The 23,558-nt window shown below is 37.0% G+C and overlaps 1 protein-coding gene across 1 annotated transcript; it reads right to left on the minus strand.

The window, feature by feature from the left end:
• Positions 1-7,474: 7,474 nt before the first annotated feature.
• Positions 7,475-23,243, minus strand: LOC108671880 (synaptosomal-associated protein 25). The gene is made up of 9 exons (XM_018159474.2): positions 23,187-23,243; positions 22,076-22,107; positions 18,081-18,098; positions 12,989-13,102; positions 12,350-12,398; positions 11,723-11,840; positions 10,757-10,873; positions 10,263-10,407; positions 7,475-9,642 (listed from the first exon to the last, which is right to left on the minus strand). Exons 2-9 carry the CDS (start codon positions 22,079-22,081, stop codon positions 9,574-9,576), a joined length of 636 nt encoding a protein of 211 aa, XP_018014963.1. The 5' UTR covers positions 22,082-22,107; positions 23,187-23,243; the 3' UTR covers positions 7,475-9,573.
• Positions 23,244-23,558: the final 315 nt, after the last annotated feature.

Consider the following 23,558-nt stretch of genomic DNA (forward strand, 5'->3'; position numbering starts at 1 on the left):
AGCCTGGAATATAACTCCAATAAAGAGAATTCAGCTCAAGTCTGTTGCTAACTTATTAGGAATAATTGAAGATATCGTTTTTCCCCCTGCATTCATTCCATCAAATATGGCTGGTCGAAGGACTATCTTCAGCGTCGTGGACCAATCCTGCTCCTCAAACTCGGACTCAATTCTAATCACAGCTTTCCAAAACTCAAGTAGATCCGTCTTATCGCGACCTTTAAACGTAGGTGACATCGTGCTTTTGAAGAGCGTCAGCCCGAAGATGTATCAGGACGAACTAAGAGGATCAGTACGCTGCTCTGAGACCCAGGGAGTAGACAGTATAGTCATTGAGTCCACACGCATCACCGATGATGATGATGAAATCATCAACCCACATCCTGACTTTCTTTCTCTGCAAGATAAACTCCAGAGCCTTCGCCTTTGGTGGAAGGAGCAGCGAGAAATTTTCATTGGTGATCGCAGCGTGCCAACAAATTTTATTTCCTCTCTGCCGGCCGTCGATTATCCGTATTTGCCTTATGTGCCTAACATGAACTTGGAGATAGCTAAGTGTCGCGAGACTGTCGTATGCAATATATACTGTCAAGTTGTGCGGGTGCACTTGGTCAACCCCTGTGGTATTGTGATGCTCGAAGTCAAAGATGGCACTAAACCAGCTAGTAAAAAACAGTGCGTGCCTCACGATATACTCTGCAGAGCAGCAATTACCTCAAAGGCCGTGTTGCTTCCCTCCAGCGAAGTTGAGCGTCTCATCTCAGAGGCTCCTTTTGAAGAAGAAACGGACGATAAAACCGTTAAAGTCTTCGCGGGACCTAAACTTATCAGTTATGCTCGCCACATAGTGGCTGGAGATTTCGTTTTCCTGCGTCAAGTAAGCGTAGTGAAAGATGCTAACGATGGAGCAATTTATTTCACTATGCTTGAGGACAATTACTCATGCATTGTTAAACTTTGTAATGATCATCCTGAAAAAATAAAACTTGAAACTCGGTTTGAGAATGAACAGCCCTGCAATGAAAGTCGGCGTGAAAATGAACAGCCTTCTTGTTCTCGAACATCTGCCGTCAGCGTTGAACGGTCTGGTGCTGCCTCTCATTCAGCAGAACTTCCGAGCGATCAGGAAAGAGATATTGCATTTATTAATAGCCGTAACTTGGTTTCTGTTGCGGTACAAACAACTGGCATTTTCTTGTATTCAAATGGAATTTATATTCCTGCTATTCCTGTTGGTAACGATCGTCCTACTGGAACAATCCTGGAGAGAGAAATCGGATTAGTCGGGGAGCGATTACGACTAGGTGAGACTGTCATGGATGTCCCCGAACAGCTTGAAGACGGCGAACGAAACATGATTGAGGAAAACGCAGCAGGGGCGACTATGTCAAACCCGCCGGATAATTACATTCAAGAAACCACTTCACGTCGAAATCAGACTGACGTGAATGTCCTCGAACAGCTCCAAGACGGCGAACGAAACATGATTGAGGAAAACGCAGCAGGGGCGACTATGTCAAACCCGCCGGATAATTACATTCAAGAAACCTCTTCACTTCGAAATCAGACTGACATGGATGTCCCCGAACTGCTTGAAGACGGTGAACGAAACTTGATTGAGGAAATTGCAGCTGGTGCGACTACGTCAAACCCGCCGGATAATTGCATTAAAGAAACCTCTTCACTACGAAATCTTGCCTCCTCCAAGAACTGTTTGTTCTTTAAAGGAGCTTTCTATTCCTCTTCGCAAATCGCAAAACAGAAAAACTGTATGGCAGAAGCTAACAACTTGGGACAGTCATTGAAAAATGATGCTTTGGAGCGTGCGACAAATCTGCCTTCTGGCAGGAAGCTCCGTTCCAATGTTCAGGCACCTGTTGTCTCGGCACAAGACTCCCAGGATAACACAGACGAGTCTTCTGAAGAGATCGCTCCCGAGCCGGGAACTACCCATGAACTTCGTAGCAGCTCTCAAACGAAAGCTAATTTCCAAACGGACAAAGACCAAATTTCTGCGGGTAAAAGCAGCTCACGGCAACAACCTACGCACGGCAATCAGCAGCAGGGAGATGGAAAGAAAACTGGAGCTGCCCATACCTCGGCATTACGCAGTCAGGAGACGCGCATCGTTACAAGGAGTCAGCTATCCCGGTCATCTAGTGAGACTTCCAGCATTTACTTGACTCCGTATGAAAATTTAGATGACGTGCCACATAGCAATTTATTGCTAAACATGGTTTCTTCTCGCAAAGGTCTCAAACCTGAGGCTCCTCGAAAATTACTTGAATGCACTCATGAAGACAATGATTCACTAGAAAACTCTTCAGATTCGTCACGTTATCCAAGTCCAGCGAACTCAAGGAACCTCTCGACTCGATCTACTTCACAACGCCAGCGAAGTTCAAGCGAATTACGTCTTAGTGATCGTTCACAAAGTATCGAATCTGATTCCCATTGTTCTGCCTGCTACGTTCCTTTTAATTCTTATGAGACGGGCTCTAAATCACGTAAGTCGAAAAAAAGCCATAAAATAAAGAGTTCTGCTGCGCGTGCACCGATGCTATCTAGCTTAAGCTCTCCTGAATCTCATAACGCTGCTGGGTCGCGTGCTGATTTGTCTTCATCGGCTCACAATTATGCCACTCGAAGTCGCCGTTCATTCAATCATGATGGAAAGAAAGGAAGACTTCATGTAACGCCCGCTGACAACCCCCAACCAGTTGATGATGTCAGTACCGGACGACGTGGCACGAGAAAAAGGTTTGCTGTTAACTCAACATTTGAAAGTAGTGATGATGGTTCCCAGTCTTTGAAAACGAAAAGAATGAAGTACGATTCTATGCCTGGTACCTCTTCGTCAGCTTTGCAACCATTCGAACAACTTTCAAAGGTCAGTGTCGCGTCACGGACCGCGTACAGGAGTATCGCACCGAGATCAACTGGTGATGGGTCTCCTAATGCTAACATGGAAGTCGAGTTGTTTGATGCATCTGGAGATGAGAGTTGCGACGGCGCTGTGAGAACAATGAGGCAGAAGGTTAAAACTGATGCATCACAAGATGGAAATTACGACGATGGCTTGCGCAGGGCAAGAAAAAAGCTTAAAGTTGCTTCATTTGAAGATGCAAGGTACGATGGTGGTCTAAGCAAAGTGAGGCAAAGGTCTCAAGATGAAGGTTCCTGCAGTGGCATGAGGAGAGTGAGGCAAATACGAGAGAGTGAAAGTTCCGATGATGATGTTAGTAGGATGAGGCGAAGATCGAAGCTCGATGAATCGCAACATGAAACTTCCAATGGTGTTGTTAGGAAGGTGAGGCAAAGGCCCAAACTTGATGAAATGCAAGGGGAAAGTTCCGACGGTGGCATGGGGAGGGTGAGGGTAAAATTGAAGGAAAGAATAGAGGGTTCAGACCATCACAGTGTGATGTAGTTCAGGACTACATACGTATTCTTTATTGCGGCATGTGCTGCTGATTGTGATGTGAATTACGTGCAAATTACTAATTCATGTGTTCATTATATGAACTCGTTATTAATATGATGATATATTTTGGCTTAATAGAATGAAATTTGTTTCACAAAGAGGTTTTTATTTCATTTTGTAAGGGTACCTGAAAAAATGAATTATTATTTAGAAGAATAAGCCGTATTTTGAATGTTAGAAACCGTTTACAGAAACTTTAAGGATAGCTGAAAGAAAAGAGCGTTTGTTTAATGAGCTAATATCTAATATTACATTTATCTTTGCAATAGTGGTAGTGAGCTCGCCGTCTGTACACATCCTAATATAAATATTGAATAAATCTGTTCTGTCGGGTAAAACTTTGTACATTTTCTATTAAACGTATTTTTACTTATTGGTAACTCAATAATGGTAGTTCTTATTTTACTATAAGTATTGAATAATAAATAGACGTGCGTTGGAAAAACGTAATGCCAATGCTTATTATATATGTGAAAAACTGGTGCTCAGTGGCAAAATATGACTCTTATTATATGACAATATGTCTTAAAATATGACTAGGCAAAATATGACTCTTACAGAGACGTGAAAACCTTCTCGTACTCGTTCGTTTCTTGCTCCGTAGTTCCGTCAATAACATGATTTGTGCAGAGTTAGGATTTTTTAGAGTTTGATTGTTTATCGCTCGACCTTGAATCTTGATTTTGCTCTTGTATGACTTCTTTGTTAACATGAGTTCAGACTGCTAAGTTATGTTTTTATTCGAGTTTGATTGTCTATAAACGGGAATTTGTTCATACTCGCGTATGGATTCTTTATTAACGCGAGCTGGTGTCTCAAATAATTTATTTCTTCGATTAACATGCGCGCTGTGTGCAGGATAATGTTTTTTTTTTTTATTTTGATTATTTATAAATATACGAAATGTCTTGCTTGAATCAACTATCATGTGAATTTTTTTAAGCTATGTGTCCAAAGTTTTTTTTTTCTAGTTTAATCTTCTATATAGGAAATGTATGGCTTTCTTTAACTCACGCTTGAATTCTTCATTAATATGAAAAATTTTTCGAGTATGATTTCGATATTAGGAATTTATAAGTTAACTTCACTACCGTTGTTAGTTTGAATTCTTTTTTTCTCACAGCAACTTTGCTTACATTTTTCTTTGCATATAATAGCGATTTATTTTTGAAAGTTGTTACTTCTTCCTGTTTTTTTTATAACACTAAGTCTTTTTTCGAGAACGGAACAGTTCAGAGGCAGTTTATTTAATACGTTAATGTATTGCAAGTTCCGCCTTACAATGATGATTAGTTTGTGATCTGTCCACGTTATTAATTCATTTAAATACAACGCTCTGGCCCACTCTACGGCTCGATTATGTAACAGCTTAGCATTCGTTCTTTATCAATACATTTAGCGTCAGTAAAAAATGCATGGGCATTAGCAAATATCTGAAATTACTAATATTGGTGATAAATTGAAGTTGGTTTGTAGACACTATCCGGTTGCATAACAAATGTGAATAAGACAGAATTGTTAGGTGGGGGTTTGTAACAAGGAATCCATCTTAATGTCAGCGGAAATTAGTACAAGTTAACGGAATAAATTAATTTCCTTCTCCTTTTCTCTACTTGTAAAAACTTCAACTCATTTGCAGCTTAGTTGCTTTGAAGTTCGGCATTTGGTGAGTCCATTGCTCATGCTTCTAGATTAATGATAGTTTATAATAATTATTTACGGTAATATCATTTCATGTAACATAAAAAATATTGGCCAAGTAACGCGAATAAGGTTGCGGTTACGGACAAGGTTTAATTTATCCACAGAAAAATGTTAATGCGTCTTTAAATCCTGCCGATGTCAACCTGAGTAATAAATATCGAGTCTTTAATTTAAATGAAGTCTGATACGTTTTGCAAATAATATATATATGTATGCACTTGTATTATAATTTTGTACTGCTGGAAGTTCTAATGCACTGCAATAAAATAGAAAGGTTTATCAATTTACAGGCGTACACATAAAACTTCAACGACGATCGAGAATCTTTATTGAAAAACCAAAGCACCATAAACAAATAAACCTTGTTATAGAGATGCAAACGATCTACCGGTATACTTTATTTATAAATTAGTTTCATGCCTCAACAAAATGGAATAAAGTTCGAAGCAACGATTTGGATTACTAAATAATGTACAAAGGTTCAGTAATAAACTCGTATCGATTTGTTATGTTACTTCCTACTCGACTTCCAGAACTCCAGAACTTCTACTGTAGTTTTTTGACCCTTTTATTTGTAACTAATGTTTATAAACCGAATATGTTGAGTTCTTTTATTTACATTTTTACCACCATGATGTCAATATAAATTGTTTCCTAGGCTTAAATCCATTTCGGAAATGTAGATCGGATCGCAAATATTAATACGAAAAATCCATTCCATTTCAAATTTGTAAAAAGGTTAGAGTTAACAACCTCTTGCCCGAGGACAACATCACTCAGGAAAATAATTCATTGTGTGAAAATTGATTCCTGCCGAGATATCACACGGGCCGACCAAAATCTCGTTTCAATGACTCCCTTGTGAATCAAGTCACGAAAAGTTCAAGAATCGGCAACAGGCCATGGGCCTATGTCTTCAACGCGGACACTTCTATTCTATTCTATTCTATTCAATGACACTCATATCATCCCTTAGAATTTTGACAGTTATCTATTCCTTAGGGTTATTCAAAATTTCGAATTCATGCTTTCCCTCTCATTAATATTTGCATATGAGAAAACATTGAATCACAATTCTCGCATAACGAAAGCCTAAAGAAAAATATCCGACGGAACAATTAACTTAATAATAACTATCATCATTCACAGACAATAAGTTCGAGTAGCTAATGTATCGAACAACAATGAATAAGACAGTGACAACAAATGTATATAATCACGCAACACTGGCATGACGAAGAACACGTTTAAAGTTAACAAGCGATGCAAGACACAGCCCCATAAACCATAAATCATTACCATGGGCTAAACCAACCTAGATTATTGTTTGACCAGACAAATCTTGTTGAAAAATCGCTAATGTTCTATGTATTATTACTGTACTGATACATTAGTGCCACTGACGCTCAAAGATCGTAAATGATTGAGAGTTAAAACTTAATTTCTAAAGATTATGCACTTCCAAAAAACTATCATTAAGATAAAACGCCCAAATGAACACAATATATCCGTGCTTCCGTGAAAGTTCCTCAACACGGCAATTTCGCGAAACGCGCGTCAAAAATCATAGTGAGACAAAAAGTTTCACATACTCCGTTTCGTTTAGTTAGAATGTCATTAATTTTAATGCAGTGAAATAAATACTCGAAGCCTTTCATGCAAATCTCCTAGCAAGACCTTCAGCAAACTTTACATTGTGTTCATATGAACATTTCCTCTAGAAGACGTAACGCTAAAAGCGAAGATTAACTAAGGTATATAGCAAACACAAGAGATAATTAATGAACGTTGCGTTAAAAATAAAATAATAAAATTAATACGTAATAAAAATAATAACGTTGCGTTATTTTGCATCTCATCAGATGATAATCAACGCTTAAAAATCATCGGTAGAAGCGATATGTTTTCATTAATTTGTCGCAGGATCCATACTGAATGAAGACCAGGATTCTGGGTATTGATGGCTAATATCAACTAATTGCAAGGAGCAAGAATTCAGATCCATGAATATGATCTCATCAGAGATCCATGGCACTAAATTAAAAAGATAGTCTATATAGCCTGCTCTGCAACCGACGGCTGAACTTCCACACGGTCTCGTGGCTCGAGCTTCCCTAAAGATTTGTTAACAATGATTGTTATTATCATTATTATTTTTAACAATGATAATGCTCCCTAATAAATTATTTTATTTTATTTATTTATAAATAATGCCCAATTTATTATTAATAAATGAACACTTAACTTGACTTCTTAACACAATTTTTTGTGCAATGTTTAGTTTTAGATGGCATACTAATAATAATTTTAGACGGTATATTATAATGTATTATTAATAGCACAAACACGCATCGACAAACATAGCAACAACAAATTTGTTTCTTGTTCCCTAGTCGACTCCCTAAGAATTTCCTTTGCTTACCACAGGCATAGTTGCCGCGGCCTGAAATTTCCAAATCGAGAGTCACGTTATACAAGCATGTTGATTTATCTTCTCGATTCCTGGCACAGATTTTCCGACGAATTTTGCTTTGAATATTTTTTGGGCTAAACCTTATTGATTGCAACCGCACGCTAGATACGTTCTATTGAACTCGTTCCCAGTCAATAAATTTGTATAAATGAAAGCTCTAAAGCTTCCAACTGTACGACCGCAAAACAAATAGCTGATCATTAATAAGTATTTACACGCATTGCCACTACAAAGCTTCTTCCTAACTCAACTAAAGGCATTAAATTGCAGCATGGAAGAGCTTTGAAATCGCCGGTCCCTCGGGTTTTTCTTCTTTAATTACGCTCAGGTTTCCGCATAGAAATGTGCGCCGTGTACGAAGGTTAATTTTAATGGAGAGATAACCTTATCGAAATCAGAGTATTTTTTCGCTTTTATAAGATTAATTCCGCTGTAGTTTTGCCCGAATTTAATTTGAACCGCCTGAACTACGAACTTGTCATGTCGAACAATATATAATGCAAGAAGTCTATTGAGAAAATGACAGTCTATATATGTCTCATTATATACCTCACACTAAGCGGAGTTTACTAGTCTAGTGTTATAGATGTAGAATTACTATTGCTAGGAGAGACGATTCTTCATTTAGTAAATTATGCTATGATTTGCAAGAGCACCACTCAGACTATGGAACAATATATGCATAATAAGAAGGAAACTACGATACGATGGTCTGTTCCCACGAGGCATCTCACGTTGAAATAGCTTTAATTAAAGTTCGTTTCAACGATGTCAACTCGTAATCAATGATATTTCAACGTCATTTGCCTGGAGAGTTTGAGAGACTATGCAGAAGATTGAATATAAGGAATGACGAGTTAACATACACATTCTCAGGGTAAGAGCTACCTGATTTACCTATTTCAGTTCTCACTTACATATAAGCTTGCCCTGATCTCTACCGTCCCTCCCTGATACGCAATGCGCTTCCAATTAAATATTCTAAGCAGGACGTAAACTTCAACATTACTTTTATAATTTTTGAGCTAAGTCTGTCTTAGAAACTACATATCACACCACGTCGCATTGAAACCGTTCTCGATATTGTGTTGTTTATAGAGAAGAAAATCTGCCCTTATATTATATCTTAGCTCAACATCTAGAATTATATTTTTATTTAAACCAATTTATCCGCTCGAAATCTGATTTTATTATCAGAATTGCCCTCTCGCTTTTTCCTTATAATATTTTTTAATTTTCATCAACCGGGCTCAATATAACATCTCCCAAAATTTACTAGCTCTATTTTCCTTAGACGCGGCGCTATCATCAGACAAATATGAAATAACTTCGCTTGCTTGCACAACGACAATTCTATTATCACAACCACATTAGCGTTAGACTTATCCATGAACATTCAGCTACACAAGCTTTGTACTCAGCTCAACGTACATCTTCCATCATATCACACTTACGTCTCCTCCACCTATATATTTTTTGATGTGCAAGTAGCAGTCAATATACACGGCAATTTAGAATGATTTGTGAATGCTTAAAGTCTTCTGAAAATGGAATGTGTAGGAACGTAGTCTTTAGATGACGTAATGTGAGGGTTATAATTTGCAAAATGGTGTATCTGATCATGTTTTCTTGTGGATCTTTCTGACCACGGATATACGTAGATATTAAGCAACACGGTAATCTGTAGATCTTTAGAGCCATATATGATTATATGTCTTTCTTTTAGACCCCTCTCATCTTTATATCTGCAGAACCCAATTTATCAATAATTCTTCTGGACCACGGTTATATGTAGAACTTAAGAACCACTGTTATCTGTAATTCTTCATACCACAGTTCTATGTATATCATCTGAACCCCGGTTCTAGGGGCCACGGTTCTGGGTAGCATTAGTGATGTTTCCCTGAAGTTCTTAGGCGCTCTTCAGGAGGTTGCCCGCGCGATCGTTGGCCACCTTTATCCTGCCTTCGTTGGACGCCGCCTGGCATGAGGATATTAGAGGTTAAAATCCTGCATTCATTCAAAACATAATAAGAGTTGAAACTATTTACGTTGAAATACTGCTCTGCATAATTGCAATAAATTTAAGTATGATGCTCAGGTTACAACTAATATGATTTCAATTCAAATCTTCCGAGAGGCTGAAATAAGTTACTTAATTACAGAATTAATACGAAAAATTCCAATCGAAGAACAAGAGTCACGTATACTGAAAGCCGTTTAAAATAACACGTTACAGCCAATGTTGTGATATATTTTTATTAATTTCATTAACCTTCTCCCAGAATTGCTCATTAGAAAGATTAAACCTCCAACCAAAATAAGACATAGTGAAATTTGTTTAAACAATCTGAATTATTAATGAAGTTATTTTGATATAATGAAATAATACAGCGATGTCAGCTTTAATTTGGCAACGTTGGCCTGCAGGCCACCGGTTCCTAATTACCTGGATACCTTGCCGAGAGCTCATGTGAATTGGAAACAGAAAAATAAATTTCACAGCCAGTTGTGGGTTTCGAACCCTCAATTCATTGCCGGATCTTAACCACTAGGCCATGCCGAGCAATTTTAAGCACTCCACTAATTTTAGAACCTGACCTTGGCATCAAGTCTGGCGAGTTGTCTGTTCTGATTGTCGATCTCAGAGCCCATGTCGATAGCCATGTTGCGCAGATTATCCATCATCGTGTTAACCTGGCCCAGATTCTCCTCCATCTCGTCCTCGAGCGCGTCTTTTGTGATGCTGCACAAAGAATAAAATATCAATCATTGTCTTAACCTGGGATAAGCTAACCTTCATCGTGTCAACCTGGGACAGGTTATCCATCACCATGGTTAACCTGGGACAGGTGATCCATCACCATGCTTAACCTAGGACAGGTTATCCATCACAATTCTTAACCTTCACCATGGTTAACCTTGGATAGTTTGTATTCATCGTCTTGTTCTCGAACGCGTCCTCTGTGATTGTGAGCGCGTCTCGAGATAGATAAATTGAAAGGTTATTCATATTCCTACAGACGATATCAAAAATAATATCACAGTAATATTCCCATATTCCCATGCAGAATGGTTATATACAAGCAACTGACCGTCCTACTTGAGGACACGGCAGCATGACTTGGTTCTCGAGGCGCTGCGGTTGACTGTTAACAACCCCGTCACCCTTGTCCTTCCAGGGGTCGCTCTCCTCCTTGAACTGCGCAGACCTGCCGGGGCACTCGTGTCAACTAATTCTTACGTCCACTAATTCTTAACTAATACTAACTAAGTGGAAACTAATTCTTACGTCCACTAATTCTCAACTAATACTAACTAAGTGGAAACTAATTCTTACGTCCACTCATACAGTAAGCAGGCTGGCCCAAACGCTACAGTTACAGACTATAGGCTGGCCCAAGGGCAGGCTACTAGGGCTACTAGGATTGGAGCAGTGAGCTGTGGGTTCGATCACAGCTTTGTGCACCAGTTTCTGGATAGTAATAGTTCAAGCTGAGCGGTTAAGCCCATCAGAATTGGAGCTTCGATGTCGGTCACCGATGTTAAGAATCGGTGACCGACAGGTCTAACGACCTAATCAACGCTTAAATCGCCATTATTAATATTATTATGTCGCTAGTGTGACCCAATGGATCGAAGTCGCAGTGACACACTTTCTTACCCACGGCATGAGCAGGGAACGGAAGAGAGTAGATCACCGATACGCCCTTTTGCAGCGCCTAACTAGGTAAATATGAGCTACAAAGTGCATCACTATTTATGTAGTTCCACTCAATTCTCTTAGTGAAGAAAGGTGTACACTAACTAATTTACTGGCAGCAATTCAGCGCTAATGAAAGAATAGTTCGTAAAGGATTGTCGATTTTCCACAAAACGGTTGGGAAGGATTAGCTAAAAATGTGATCACACGACGTGTGGGAAAATAATTTATCTATTTGAATGACAAATTTGAGCTGTATTAATCCAAGGCAAGTATAACAATAGGGCGTTATTGACCTCCTTATTTCCATTCCTTAAACAACGCGTAAAAAATATAATAATTATAACTGTAGACATACTTCTGGCAGGGCAGCACACACAGGCCGCAGCAGCCCTCCATGCCGGACAGGTTCTTCTCGGCTTCCTTCATGTCGGCGTTGATCTGGTCCATACCCTCCTCAATGCGGTCCAGTTGCTCTGTGCACCATTAAAATAATAGCAAACTTTACGATCAAAACGATGAGAAACTCTATCGAGAGTTTACCACCCACTCTGCTTACAATCAAAGCGATGGGAAACGATCTCGTAAATCTATCGGCCGTTATTATTATAACGAGAGCAAAAAAGTAGCTTCCTAGCGAGTCTGCTGTCGTGACAACCTGACTGTTACGCCTCGTTACTTAATTTAACATTCCACGGTAATCAAGTATCCCCTTACGCAAGATAAGTCATCAATCACGTTTAAATTAAATTATATATATTAATTAAATTTAATACTAATTAAATGTATAAATTAATCCTCTATGGGACCATTTGCCTTTAGTTTGGAAACCACTGGCTCATATATCCACTTCAGTTTTTCTTTATTTAGAAAATATTAAACACGAAGGAAATTATTATTTGTTCAGAACCTTGGGCATTCACTCAATTTGACATAATCCAGGGATTAAAATAGAATCTAAAGCTCCAGAGTTGCGCTCACTCACCTCCTTGATCATCGAGGGCGACCAACGTGCGAATGCCAGCTTCTTTCGACTGAAAAATGAATAAATTTGATCAATATTGATTACTTCTAATGGATGAATTAAAGGAAAAATTTACAAATTTTATGGTATAATCTATTAAGACGATGAGAAAAGGCTGACACCTTTTTGATGCAAAATAAGAACAAATAATCAATAAATCCAATCACTTCGGGAAACAAAATACATCCAATCAGTGAAAAAAAATTCAATTTCTGAACTATTTTCTATGGGTCCTGACATCTTCACAGAGGCTGAGCATTCTATTCTATTCTATGCGACAAGTGCTGTCATCTATGCGGGAATAAAATATATCCAAACAATGCAACAAAGTATTTCAATTTCTGAGCTACATTCTAGCAAGCAAAATATTTCAATTTCTGAACTAGGAATACCGAAGAAAATATTATATTTCAGGTCTGATTTCTATGGTACTAACGTCATCGCATAGACTGAGCATACCGAAGAAAATATTATAGGAATTATTATTATTATTATAGTATATAGGAATACCGAAGAAAATATTATAATAATATAATTATTATAATATAATATATATTATATGTAATATATTATAATATTATAATGTCTATGGGTACTAACGTCCTCGCATAGACTGAGCATGCGACGAGTGCTCTCGAGGCTCTCGTTGGTGACGCGACTAGCATCATATTGCAGCTGCTCGAGCTCTGAACGCTGCACCGGCGCTTCTTCCTCCTGTAAAGGGGTGATGTTTATAATTTATTACATATAAAATCCCGGCACAATAATAACAACATTTAAAAGAGATCAATTCAAACAAATGCAGCATATACGAACTCTAGCCCATTTATACATTTGTCTTGAAGTATTTAAATACTAGCACATAATTAAAATTGTGGTGAATTATATGAATTCTAATAAGGTAATGAATTTTTTCCGAATCGTATAAGTACGAGCTCAATAATAAATTTGTCGTGAACGATATAAATTCTAGCTCATTAGTAAATTTGTCGCGAATTCAAGAAAGATTTGTCATCATAGCGCACCTTAGCAAATACAAATTAATGAATACGTCGCAAATTATACAGATTCTAGCACATTATAAAAACTTACGTGAATATAAAAAAGTTTCGTGAAAATAATGCGCATCATGAAGTACAAATTCATGAAATTTAATAAATTTGTCGTGAATGGATAAAAGATTCCTCAAAATAACACGCCTTATTAAACTCAAATTCTTGCACATGTTTGCCTTTAATTTAAGTAGAATTTTAAAAATAGCACGTCTTGATGAATACAAAATCTTGCACGCTGAATTTGTCGTGAATATAAGCATTTGTATATAGTGTTTATATATTCCCTATAATTAGCTCATTCTATAAGCATTTGTAAAGTGGTTATATATTTCCCTATAATTAGTTCATTCAACAAGCATTCATAATCAAGACCATGAAACAGCTAGTGTGTCTGTAAGCAAAGGTTTGTTTAAAGTCGATGTGTCAAGCACACGACGCCAGCGCCGTCGCTGGACTGGTGGCCTCTTTAGGAGCCTCAATATATATGGCCCCATGAGAGGCCCCTTTGACATGGCCTCTCTATACACTCAGAGAAATTATTGAAACTTCATCTGAATAGCGATGAACTTTTTGCCTTTGAGTAGGTCAATCCGACCTAGTTTGACCCGACATAAGTAGCGTATCAGTACAACATTCTTTCTCTGCTTGGCTTGTTGGTATCTTGGGATGGAAGAGCGTCACTATTTGGACGATTTGACCGATTCATTTTTTGAGTGTAGTGATCAAATGGACAAATACAATTTTAATCTGGCTCTTGCAACAGAGTAAAACTTCAATAACTTGATCCTCGTCCAGATTAACAAGAGTCAGAATTGAAACAAATAATTTGTATCGTTTCGTACCGGAATTTCAGCAGTATTCGGCATAATAAAATCACATAACAATATAAGCTCAAAAATCAATCAATAATCCAGGCTATTCCGTAACCAAATTTTTATTAAACCTTTCACACAGACAGGTAGCACTCCAAAGGACTTACGCAAACATATCAACATATTTCGATTTCGTAAAGACTGTAAGTAATTAGCCACTGGAATCTAAAAGGACTTTGAGCAAGAAATTATCGCAAGATAGCTATAGGGCATATTTTCCTTTATTTCATCCTTCAATTGAGACATTGAAAGATAATACGTTGTCACTCCTTATATATAATAGTGAGGAGCTAGGAAACTCGGGAGCATTTAGTAAAGATTCATATATTACTTAGAGCGAATATTATACGTTTTATGAAGTTTGTTGCAATTTATCCTCTTTGGACTCTGAATATTTATTGCACCTGAGACGATATTTGCAGCCTATATACATTAACTACCATTAATGCCACTAACTTCGTCACAGCACTTATGTCGCCGGCCTTTAACAGAAACGATCTATTTCGTTGATACAACAGAGCTACAACTTTCTAGCTCGATCAAAAAAGCTTCTTAGTTATCTTAGTTATTATGTGGTAATCGAACCCTGCAAATCTTAATTCTAACCGTAGCCAGTTTTATATATAACATAACATAGTGATGTCGGCTCTGAAGTGTAGGCCTGATGTGGCCTGTCGCCTATATATACTAGCACCTTACGAGCCTCGCAACAATTCCAGCAGTTATCTCAATCAATTCGTCAGTTATGAAAAAATCGGGTTCATAAGGCCGGATCCCTTGTGAATCAAGTCAAAAAATATAACTCAGTACTCACTGCAGTGAGTGACAGAGAGCGCATTTTCTCGTCGACGAAAACTTGAGGTCACGGACAGACAGACGGACAGACGGACATGACGAGTACAATAGTTAATTTTTTCCATAAATGAGAAAGTGTGCTAAAAATAGCAGGAATCGGCAACAGGCCATAGGCCTATTTCCTCAGTGCCGACATTTATATTTTATTCTATTGTATATGTTTTTATTGACGAGCGCGAGTTAAGTGCAATAGCGAAGTGGCGACTTATATGTATGTGTCAATGACGGTTCAAGATGTTATCTTCGTGCAGACCCTCAGCCTGAAATTCAGACCCCGGGCTGACGCCGTCTTTAAAACAACAGCATTTTCATAGTGTAGGCGATCGCCTCTGCTAGCAGAGGCTGGACATAGGCTATGCATGTCCTGTGTGTAGTAGTCCTTGGTATGATGCTCTTATTACATCTAATATGATTTCAATCAAATCTTATAAGAGGCTAAATAAGTTACTTAATTGTTGAATTGATACGAAATATTCCAATCGAAGTACAGGAGTCACGTAAGCTGAAAGCTGTTCAAAATGACACGATATACAGCGACGCGCGATCGTTAAAAATGACAAGATAATCAGTGTTTATTAGGCCATAGGCCTGTCGCAGATTCTCAACATCGCAGAACATTCACAGGTTGTTGCGGTCTTGAACACGCATCTAACTGCTCCAATTTTGCTTTGCTTAACCGCCCGGCATCCTCGCCGATTTTGACCAGAAACTATCGCAGGTAGCGGGGATCGAACCCGCATCTCTCTGCTACAACCCTGGTACTCTGAACTCTAACCTCTGGGTCACCCTAAAGTCAATATTGTGTTATTTTTTAATTACCCAAAGTTGCCCAATTTTTTCCAATTCCCAGAATTGTTCATTAGAAAGATTGAGCCACCAACCAAAATAATTCGGAGTGAAATTGGTTTAAACAATCTGAATAATTAATGAAATTATTTTGTATAATAAAATGTTACAGCGGTGTTTGACAACGTTGGCCAGCCGCCGGTTCTTAACCACCCGGATACCTTGCCGAGAGCTGATGTGAATTATAATTGATAAAATAAATTTCACGGCCAGTTGTGGGTTTCGAATCCCCAATTCGTTGCTGGATCTTAACCACTAGGCCATGCCGAGCAATTTTAAACGAACTCTAGCCCATTTATGCATTTGTCTTGAAGTATTTAAATACTAGCACACAATTAAATTGTGGTGAATTATATGAATTTTAAAACGTTAATGAATTTTTTCCGAATCGTATAACTTAACAAGTAACAAGTAACATGTTGACACTAGTAACAGGCTGAGGTTGACAACATTACACAGAAATCTTTCGTACAGTTTTATTCTGTAATTTATATTATGTATGTATCATGCTGGTTTTTAAATAATATTTAATACTATTAAGTAAAATCTAAAGGCTTTACCTATAAGTGTAGCGGTAGCGCTGTAGCGGCAAAACCTCGTATCGCTAGTTAAATATGTAGCGGACGCTACCGCTACAATTGCTTAAATGTAGCGCCGCTACCGCTACCGCTGCTGAAAATGTAGCGGCCGCTAGTGACGGCCGCTACATGTAGCGCGCCTCTGCGTATAAGTACTAGCTCATTAATAAATTTGTCGAGAACGATATAAATTCTAGCTCATTAGTAAATTTGTCGCGAATTCAAGAAAGATTTGTCATCATAGCGCACCTTAGCAAATACAAATTAATGAATACGTCGCAAATTATACAGATTCTAGCACATTATAAAAACTTACGTGAATATAAAAAAGTTTCGTGAAAATAATGCGCATCATGAAGTACAAATTCATGAAATTTAATAAATTTGTCGTGAATGGATAAAAGATTCCTCAAAATAACACGCCTTATTAAACTCAAATTCTTGCACATGTTTGCCTTTAATTTAAGTAGAATTTTAAAAATAGCACGTCTTGATGAATACAAAATCTTGCACGCTGAATTTGTCGTGAATATAAGCATTTGTATANAGGCCTATTTCCTCAGTGCCGACATTTATATTTTATTCTATTGTATATGTTTTTATTGACGAGCGCGAGTTAAGTGCAATAGCGAAGTGGCGACTTATATGTATGTGTCAATGACGGTTCAAGATGTTATCTTCGTGCAGACCCTCAGCCTGAAATTCAGACCCCGGGCTGACGCCGTCTGGTCTGTCTTATTGCTAACGCGCAAACGCTGGTAAATCCCAGAAATTGTTTGGCCATCTTTCCAAAGATTCATTTCTTTTTATCCTCTTTGTTCTAGTTTCTTGTGATCCAAAAGCGAATACAAAATTTAAATCCTTCGACATTCACACTACGATTGACTGAAAATTTAAGCACTTCTATATATTTTTCAAACCGATATCAATAGATTCAAAATTTGTTAACTGTTTCACTATTTTAAAACATTTCACATCGACTCAATGGTATAGCGTGGCCTATTCTATAAAACACCGGCGAGCAGATCCTTTACTATATATTTATATACTTCCTATACGGTTTATTTCCAGGGGAACCTAGGGGAACCATATATTATTGAGAATTAGTTGCTAGAAAAAAAGGCTCCCAGTAGAAATACGTCTAGTTACCACATTCTCTATATAGTTACTACATTATCTATATAGCTACTACATTCCCTATATAGTTACCACATTCCCTATATAGTTCCCGTTCATACTCCTTATATAGTTACCGTCTGCCAAAACACTAGTGCAAAATTTTTATCATAACTGCCATATTTTTTAGTACCAATAGAAGAAAGACGTTTCTGAGAGTGTTAATCACTTAACTCATTGTAATGTTAAAATAATAATAGACGAGTGTGGTGAACCTAACATGAATCAAGGCAAGTTCGACTCACCACCTCAGTACTCTTCACATTATAGGAATAATCCAGTGAAACAAAATTATTCCAATATAACTCACCTGATGGACTTCCTTCTTCTGCAGCACCATTTTGAATAACAGAAAAAAATGTTAGTAGGTCATTATAAAACACAATTATTACAAATTAAAGAATGGCAATAATAATGCTAACGTATGCATACATTTTATTGATTCGTGAAACTTATAAAGACGAATGACGAGAACAATTTTGTGGAGCATGATTAGAAGAAAAGTTTAAATGTTATCATGTACTAATAACAATTAAATTAGAATTCTGGTTTGTTGTTCTCCATCAACATGTATTGTTACGGAGAATTCACTAGTAGGTGAGACGAAATAAGAACTACTTAAAATTTGCGTTCAAGCGGTATCGAAATAAAATAAAATAGTCACTACTGATTCATATATTTTGGCAGGGGCTCCATTCCGATCACGAATCTTATCAAAGAGTATGACTCTTTTAACTGTGGATGTCGATTATAAGTTCTTGAGTTTCATCAAGCAGTTCTCGTAGTTAAGTCAAGATCCGACAAGCTAAAGGGTGACCCATTTCATTTGCATAGAGCCGACACACAAGTCTGCACGACTGAGTTAGCTGTAATTGAGACTCAAAGTTCGTTTTAAATTCATTTGTTTTCATGATAACACTTAAAATTGAGAGGCAATGTTAATAGTATTGTTGGGGGTCAGCCCTCTAAAGGTCGTTTTAAATTATTTTAACCTCGTTAAATTCACGATGTGCGTATAAATGCGGTCTTCAACCGATTAATGTAATTGAGTAACCACACTAAGACATTATTTTTCTAAATTGTTGTAGTGTATTTGAATCTTTGGGACTGAACAAATGAGTTGGGATAAAAAGTGCTGGCACTCTGTGAGCAAGCAAGGAATGTAGGAGCAGCATTAGGCGTCGAATGTACCATTGTGAATGTAAGAAAATCTCGTCAAAAATCAACAATTGTTAACATTCGAGGTCACGTCTATACTGAAAATTAAGATGGTAACGAGGAAACTTGAACCAGGCAAGATGCAAGCATATACGCAGAGAGTGCATAAAAATCGGAAAAAATGGATCACGCAATCGATTTCCATTCAAATCTGTGTAATTTATCAAATTTTTGTTTCTCGTAATTCTTATGTAGCTTGAAGTTACCTTATAAAGTATGTTGTCAGTTCTTCTTCACATATTTTGTATAAAGAATGACATGGCAGTGTGGGATGCGTCATTATTGCGTTTTGGATTAGATTTTTTAAGTAAACCATGATTTACAATGGATATTTAACGTCTGAAATTAAAGGGCACAACTAATGTAAGGTTATGAATATGTTGTCCGTAATCTAACAGCGAATAATCAATTCGGAAAGTGACACTATGCGATGCTTGAGAAATGAATACAGATTTCTTTCAGATAAACTCTGGGCATCTCACACTTCGCGAATGAATAAATGAACAGTCACGAGGGACCGAGAGGCTGCCATGCCAGTTTCTTTTTCTTAACCCAAACAAAAATGATTAATTTACCAGTCTAAACTAACAGCCTAAATGAATTCATCTTCTTCACACCATACAGCAAAATTTTCCACAATGGCACAGAACGTAACTTATACGCTTCGGCATTACCGAATTTTTATTATTCATGTCATTCATAAATTTGATATCAACATGCGCACTAGCATTAATTGTTTCGTTTATAAGAATGATTTGGAAGCATGTGATAATGGAAATTAAAAATGACCAAATTAGCTTGGCCATGTAGTGGAAGCTAGCATGCGACACGCTCATCACAGCATGCACTGACACGCTCACTGTGCCAAAGTTATTTCATTTTCTTATTCGCATCATGATTCTTTTTAAACATAAACTGAAATTGCATCCACATGATTAAATAATCGTCAAGCAACCACAATATTTCGTGAAACCATTCTTGTATCATAACGCAACAACCAAATTTCGTGAAGCCATTAATTATTATATTATTATAACATTTTGTTCATTAAAAATAATAGATTTTACGAGATAAAGGAGCCTTTTTGAAAACTCTCATCATCTTTATAAACGATAACGTTTTTCTTATCCCCATATAATGATATATGTATATATATATAACCGATTGATGGATGAAAAAATGAATAACACGTAGCTATTTCATGCTTAAGATATGATTTCTAAAATTTCTAATATCTAAACTAAGAGGGAGCATACAGATATATTGGAATATATTCATATTAATGATTATTATCTAGGTTTATAGAACACACAAATTAATCCTAGTGATAGAATGAACTAATTGTTAACTGTAAAGAGGGTGTCACACAGCACCCTTATTTTAATCTAATACTAAACCGAACAATAAAATAGAGCCTCATTATTAGTCATAGCACTCAATAACTTTCGGGTGCACTTATGTTCGCAATAGGAAATATCCATGATTTAAATGAAGTAGCTTTGTAACCAATCGTGTAAATAAATTTTGAATTTATCTTGAATTTATTGTTCAAAAATAAATTCAAAAGAGAAACTTTTGTTCAATGAGCTCATAAAGATCACTATATTCAGATTATAATACTGACGGACAACTAATGCTTAGTCAACAATATAAACGCAAACACAGCCATTTTTATGAACATATTGTTTTTTTCGATGGCGTGCGTAAAAAATCGTTAATTTTTTTTCAAATTTACGGGGACATAGCGGAGCCAAACAGACAGAAAGAAGATTTGTATATTGAATTGGTTTTGTATGGATGGATATTTTGACGAGCAGATTGTCATAGTGAACACTTTAACTACTGTAGGTATCTTTATCATTTGTTCAAACATGAACCATCAGGAGGACTCATTTGGCGCACACCTATTTGATATTTAGGCCTTTTATTTTTAAGAGCATAAAACGACTTGTAAATCTTAAGAAAGGTTGATCTTGACGATTACGTAAGCTTGAGTGTAAATTTTCGTTTACCGCGTGGCCGCAAAAGGCTTTAGAATTGTCAATTGGAATTGATGTATATGTAATGTCACGACGTTAAGAAATTCCTTTTTTGGAAGACATGTGTATTACTTATTAAATTTAAACCTAATACTTCTAAACTAAATTGCATGTTATTTTCTAAAATAGTAGATTGATTCTTTTTAAAATTATTTTCGGGTGCCTAGTCTCTATTATTGGTTTACTGTTTACGTTTCAGTGATTAATAAGACCGTAAAATCTTATTTAAATCAAACTTTTATTGACAAAAAAATATTTTTCTCCACGAAGAATGGAACAGATAATTACGATTACGAATTACGACACTCTTTATATTATATATTGAAGGTAACGTGATCTTTTCACCCACCCGCACTGATGATATCGTCGCAAGCTCAATGCATGTATATGCATGAATAAATATGACCAAATAAAATTAAAATGTGACAACGATCTTTCAAGATATTTTAAAATCGCGAATATTGTTGTATCTGGAAGTTTTTTGTCACCAGAATAACTGAAAAGCCAAAACACGATATTTCGAAATGAACGGATGCGGTATTAAAGACATTTGCTCCGAGTTCGTTGAAGCTCCGAGTATGAACATCTTCAAAAACAGACTAGACGAAGCTATGCAGGAGCATATGTTCAGTCTTAAAATGCCTAGCAAATTACGGAGCAGGCAATATGTCCAATAGCTATCTTAATCAATCGTCAGTTATGGAAAGATCGGGTTCCAAAGGCCGGATCCCTTGTGAATCAAGTCACGAAAAGTTCAAGAATCGGCAACAGGCCATGGGCCTATTTCTTCAATGCCGACACTTCTATTCTATTCTATTCTATTTGAGACCCATCGTAGTGACCGGAATATATTCATGAATATTGAATTTGGTTCCGGCAGCTTTTAACCTGCGTTGCAAAGTTAAAGAGCAAAGAGTTTCAATCGTGCAGGAGTGTATGGATGCAGCGGTAGAAATGCATAAATGATACAAGTAGGATTTATAAGGAAGATAAAGGAACTTGCGTGTAATAAGATTGTAAGAGAAGGAAGAGTGAGGGCAACGCTTACCGTCATGGCAGTTTCCTATGGCACGGAGTATACTGAAAGGAGTACGCAGAGAGGAGATTACTACGCAGTGAGGGTCAGAGACGCATAAAAACAAAAGAAAGGCATTTATTCAGCATTGAAAAGTACCGTATAGAAGTAATTATTCAGAACATGAAAGCTGGGGCGGTAGTGGTTTATGCTTCAACTTGTCAGTAAAAACAATACACGACCGTTGTTAATTAGATGTTGGTTATGATTTTCTGATCAAACGATTTGTTGGATGTAAATAAAAATAGCCAATCGATAATTTTTATGCGCGAAGAAAATCAGGAGAAATTAGACAGGAAAATGAGGTTTGTATACCAAGTATTCAAAAGAAGGAAAACACAGCTAAATTAAATATAAGTAAACATCAAATTACACTAACAAGATACAGAGCGAACACAGCCTCAAAATTAACACGGAAGAGGCTAAACTCCGGCGTTTGAAATAACTACTACACATAAATGTTATATTCACATAACGATGATCAGAGATTGCATGGTGCGGTTCCCTAAGTATCATAAAGTTATATTATACAAAGAGACCGCGTCTGATCCAACACACAGCAGTTACTGGCCTTCATACACATTTAATCAATTTATTTATGCTTATGATTAAAATGGGATTAAGAAAAGGGTAAAATTTTCAACAGGAAAATCACACGATGGTGATTATAAGATATATAATAATTTTGACCTCGGGGAAATAATTGTGAATTTAGAACTTAAGCGCTACAGTAAATGCGTTTAATTTTGAATAAAAAAATATGCATGGGAACTAAATTGTTGTTGCATATTTTGACAGCTCTTGCATTATTCAGCTTAACATCGTGCCACGGAATAGTTTAGTTAAAATCTAGAGGTATAGAAATAATAACGATGTTAGAAGATCCCGGGAGAATGTATTGATCGAGCGCCATAACTGCAATGGTGACTAGCAGACGACAGCCTCTACTGACAGCGAGACAAATTATACATGTGAACAGATAACCAGCGTTTATCATTATTTATAGTCGTTTATTTACCTGGATGGGTAAGCACGGAGAACAAATCTAAGGGAACTATTGAAATAGAAGAGGAAAATGATTCACCTGAAGAATGTGGACGTGAAGACACCTACTCGTGGTCGAGTCAACGCGCTACTGAAGAACATGGAAAAGAACGGAGTCCAAATGCGTGCCACCTTGCTATCACTTGACCTTGGCTTCGTTTTGCCGTAGATTTCCCAAACTATTTCTAAAATACTGTCATGTGGAATAAGAAACCATTGAATTGAACTTGGAATAAAAAACCATTGAATGTGTTAAGGGAAGTACCTTTTTTAAGTACAATGCTTTTCAACGCCGGGATGTCATTAGGTTCTATGGATAGGAGACCTTAGCCCTTTGAGATTTTTTATCATATTAAAATTTTTAAATACTCTTTGCATGATTATACTTAAATTTAAGCCACATTAACTTGAA

This window comes from Hyalella azteca, unplaced genomic scaffold (genome assembly GCF_000764305.2).
Source record: "Hyalella azteca isolate HAZT.00-mixed unplaced genomic scaffold, Hazt_2.0.2 contig2126, whole genome shotgun sequence".
NCBI classification, from domain to species: domain Eukaryota; kingdom Metazoa; phylum Arthropoda; class Malacostraca; order Amphipoda; family Hyalellidae; genus Hyalella; species Hyalella azteca.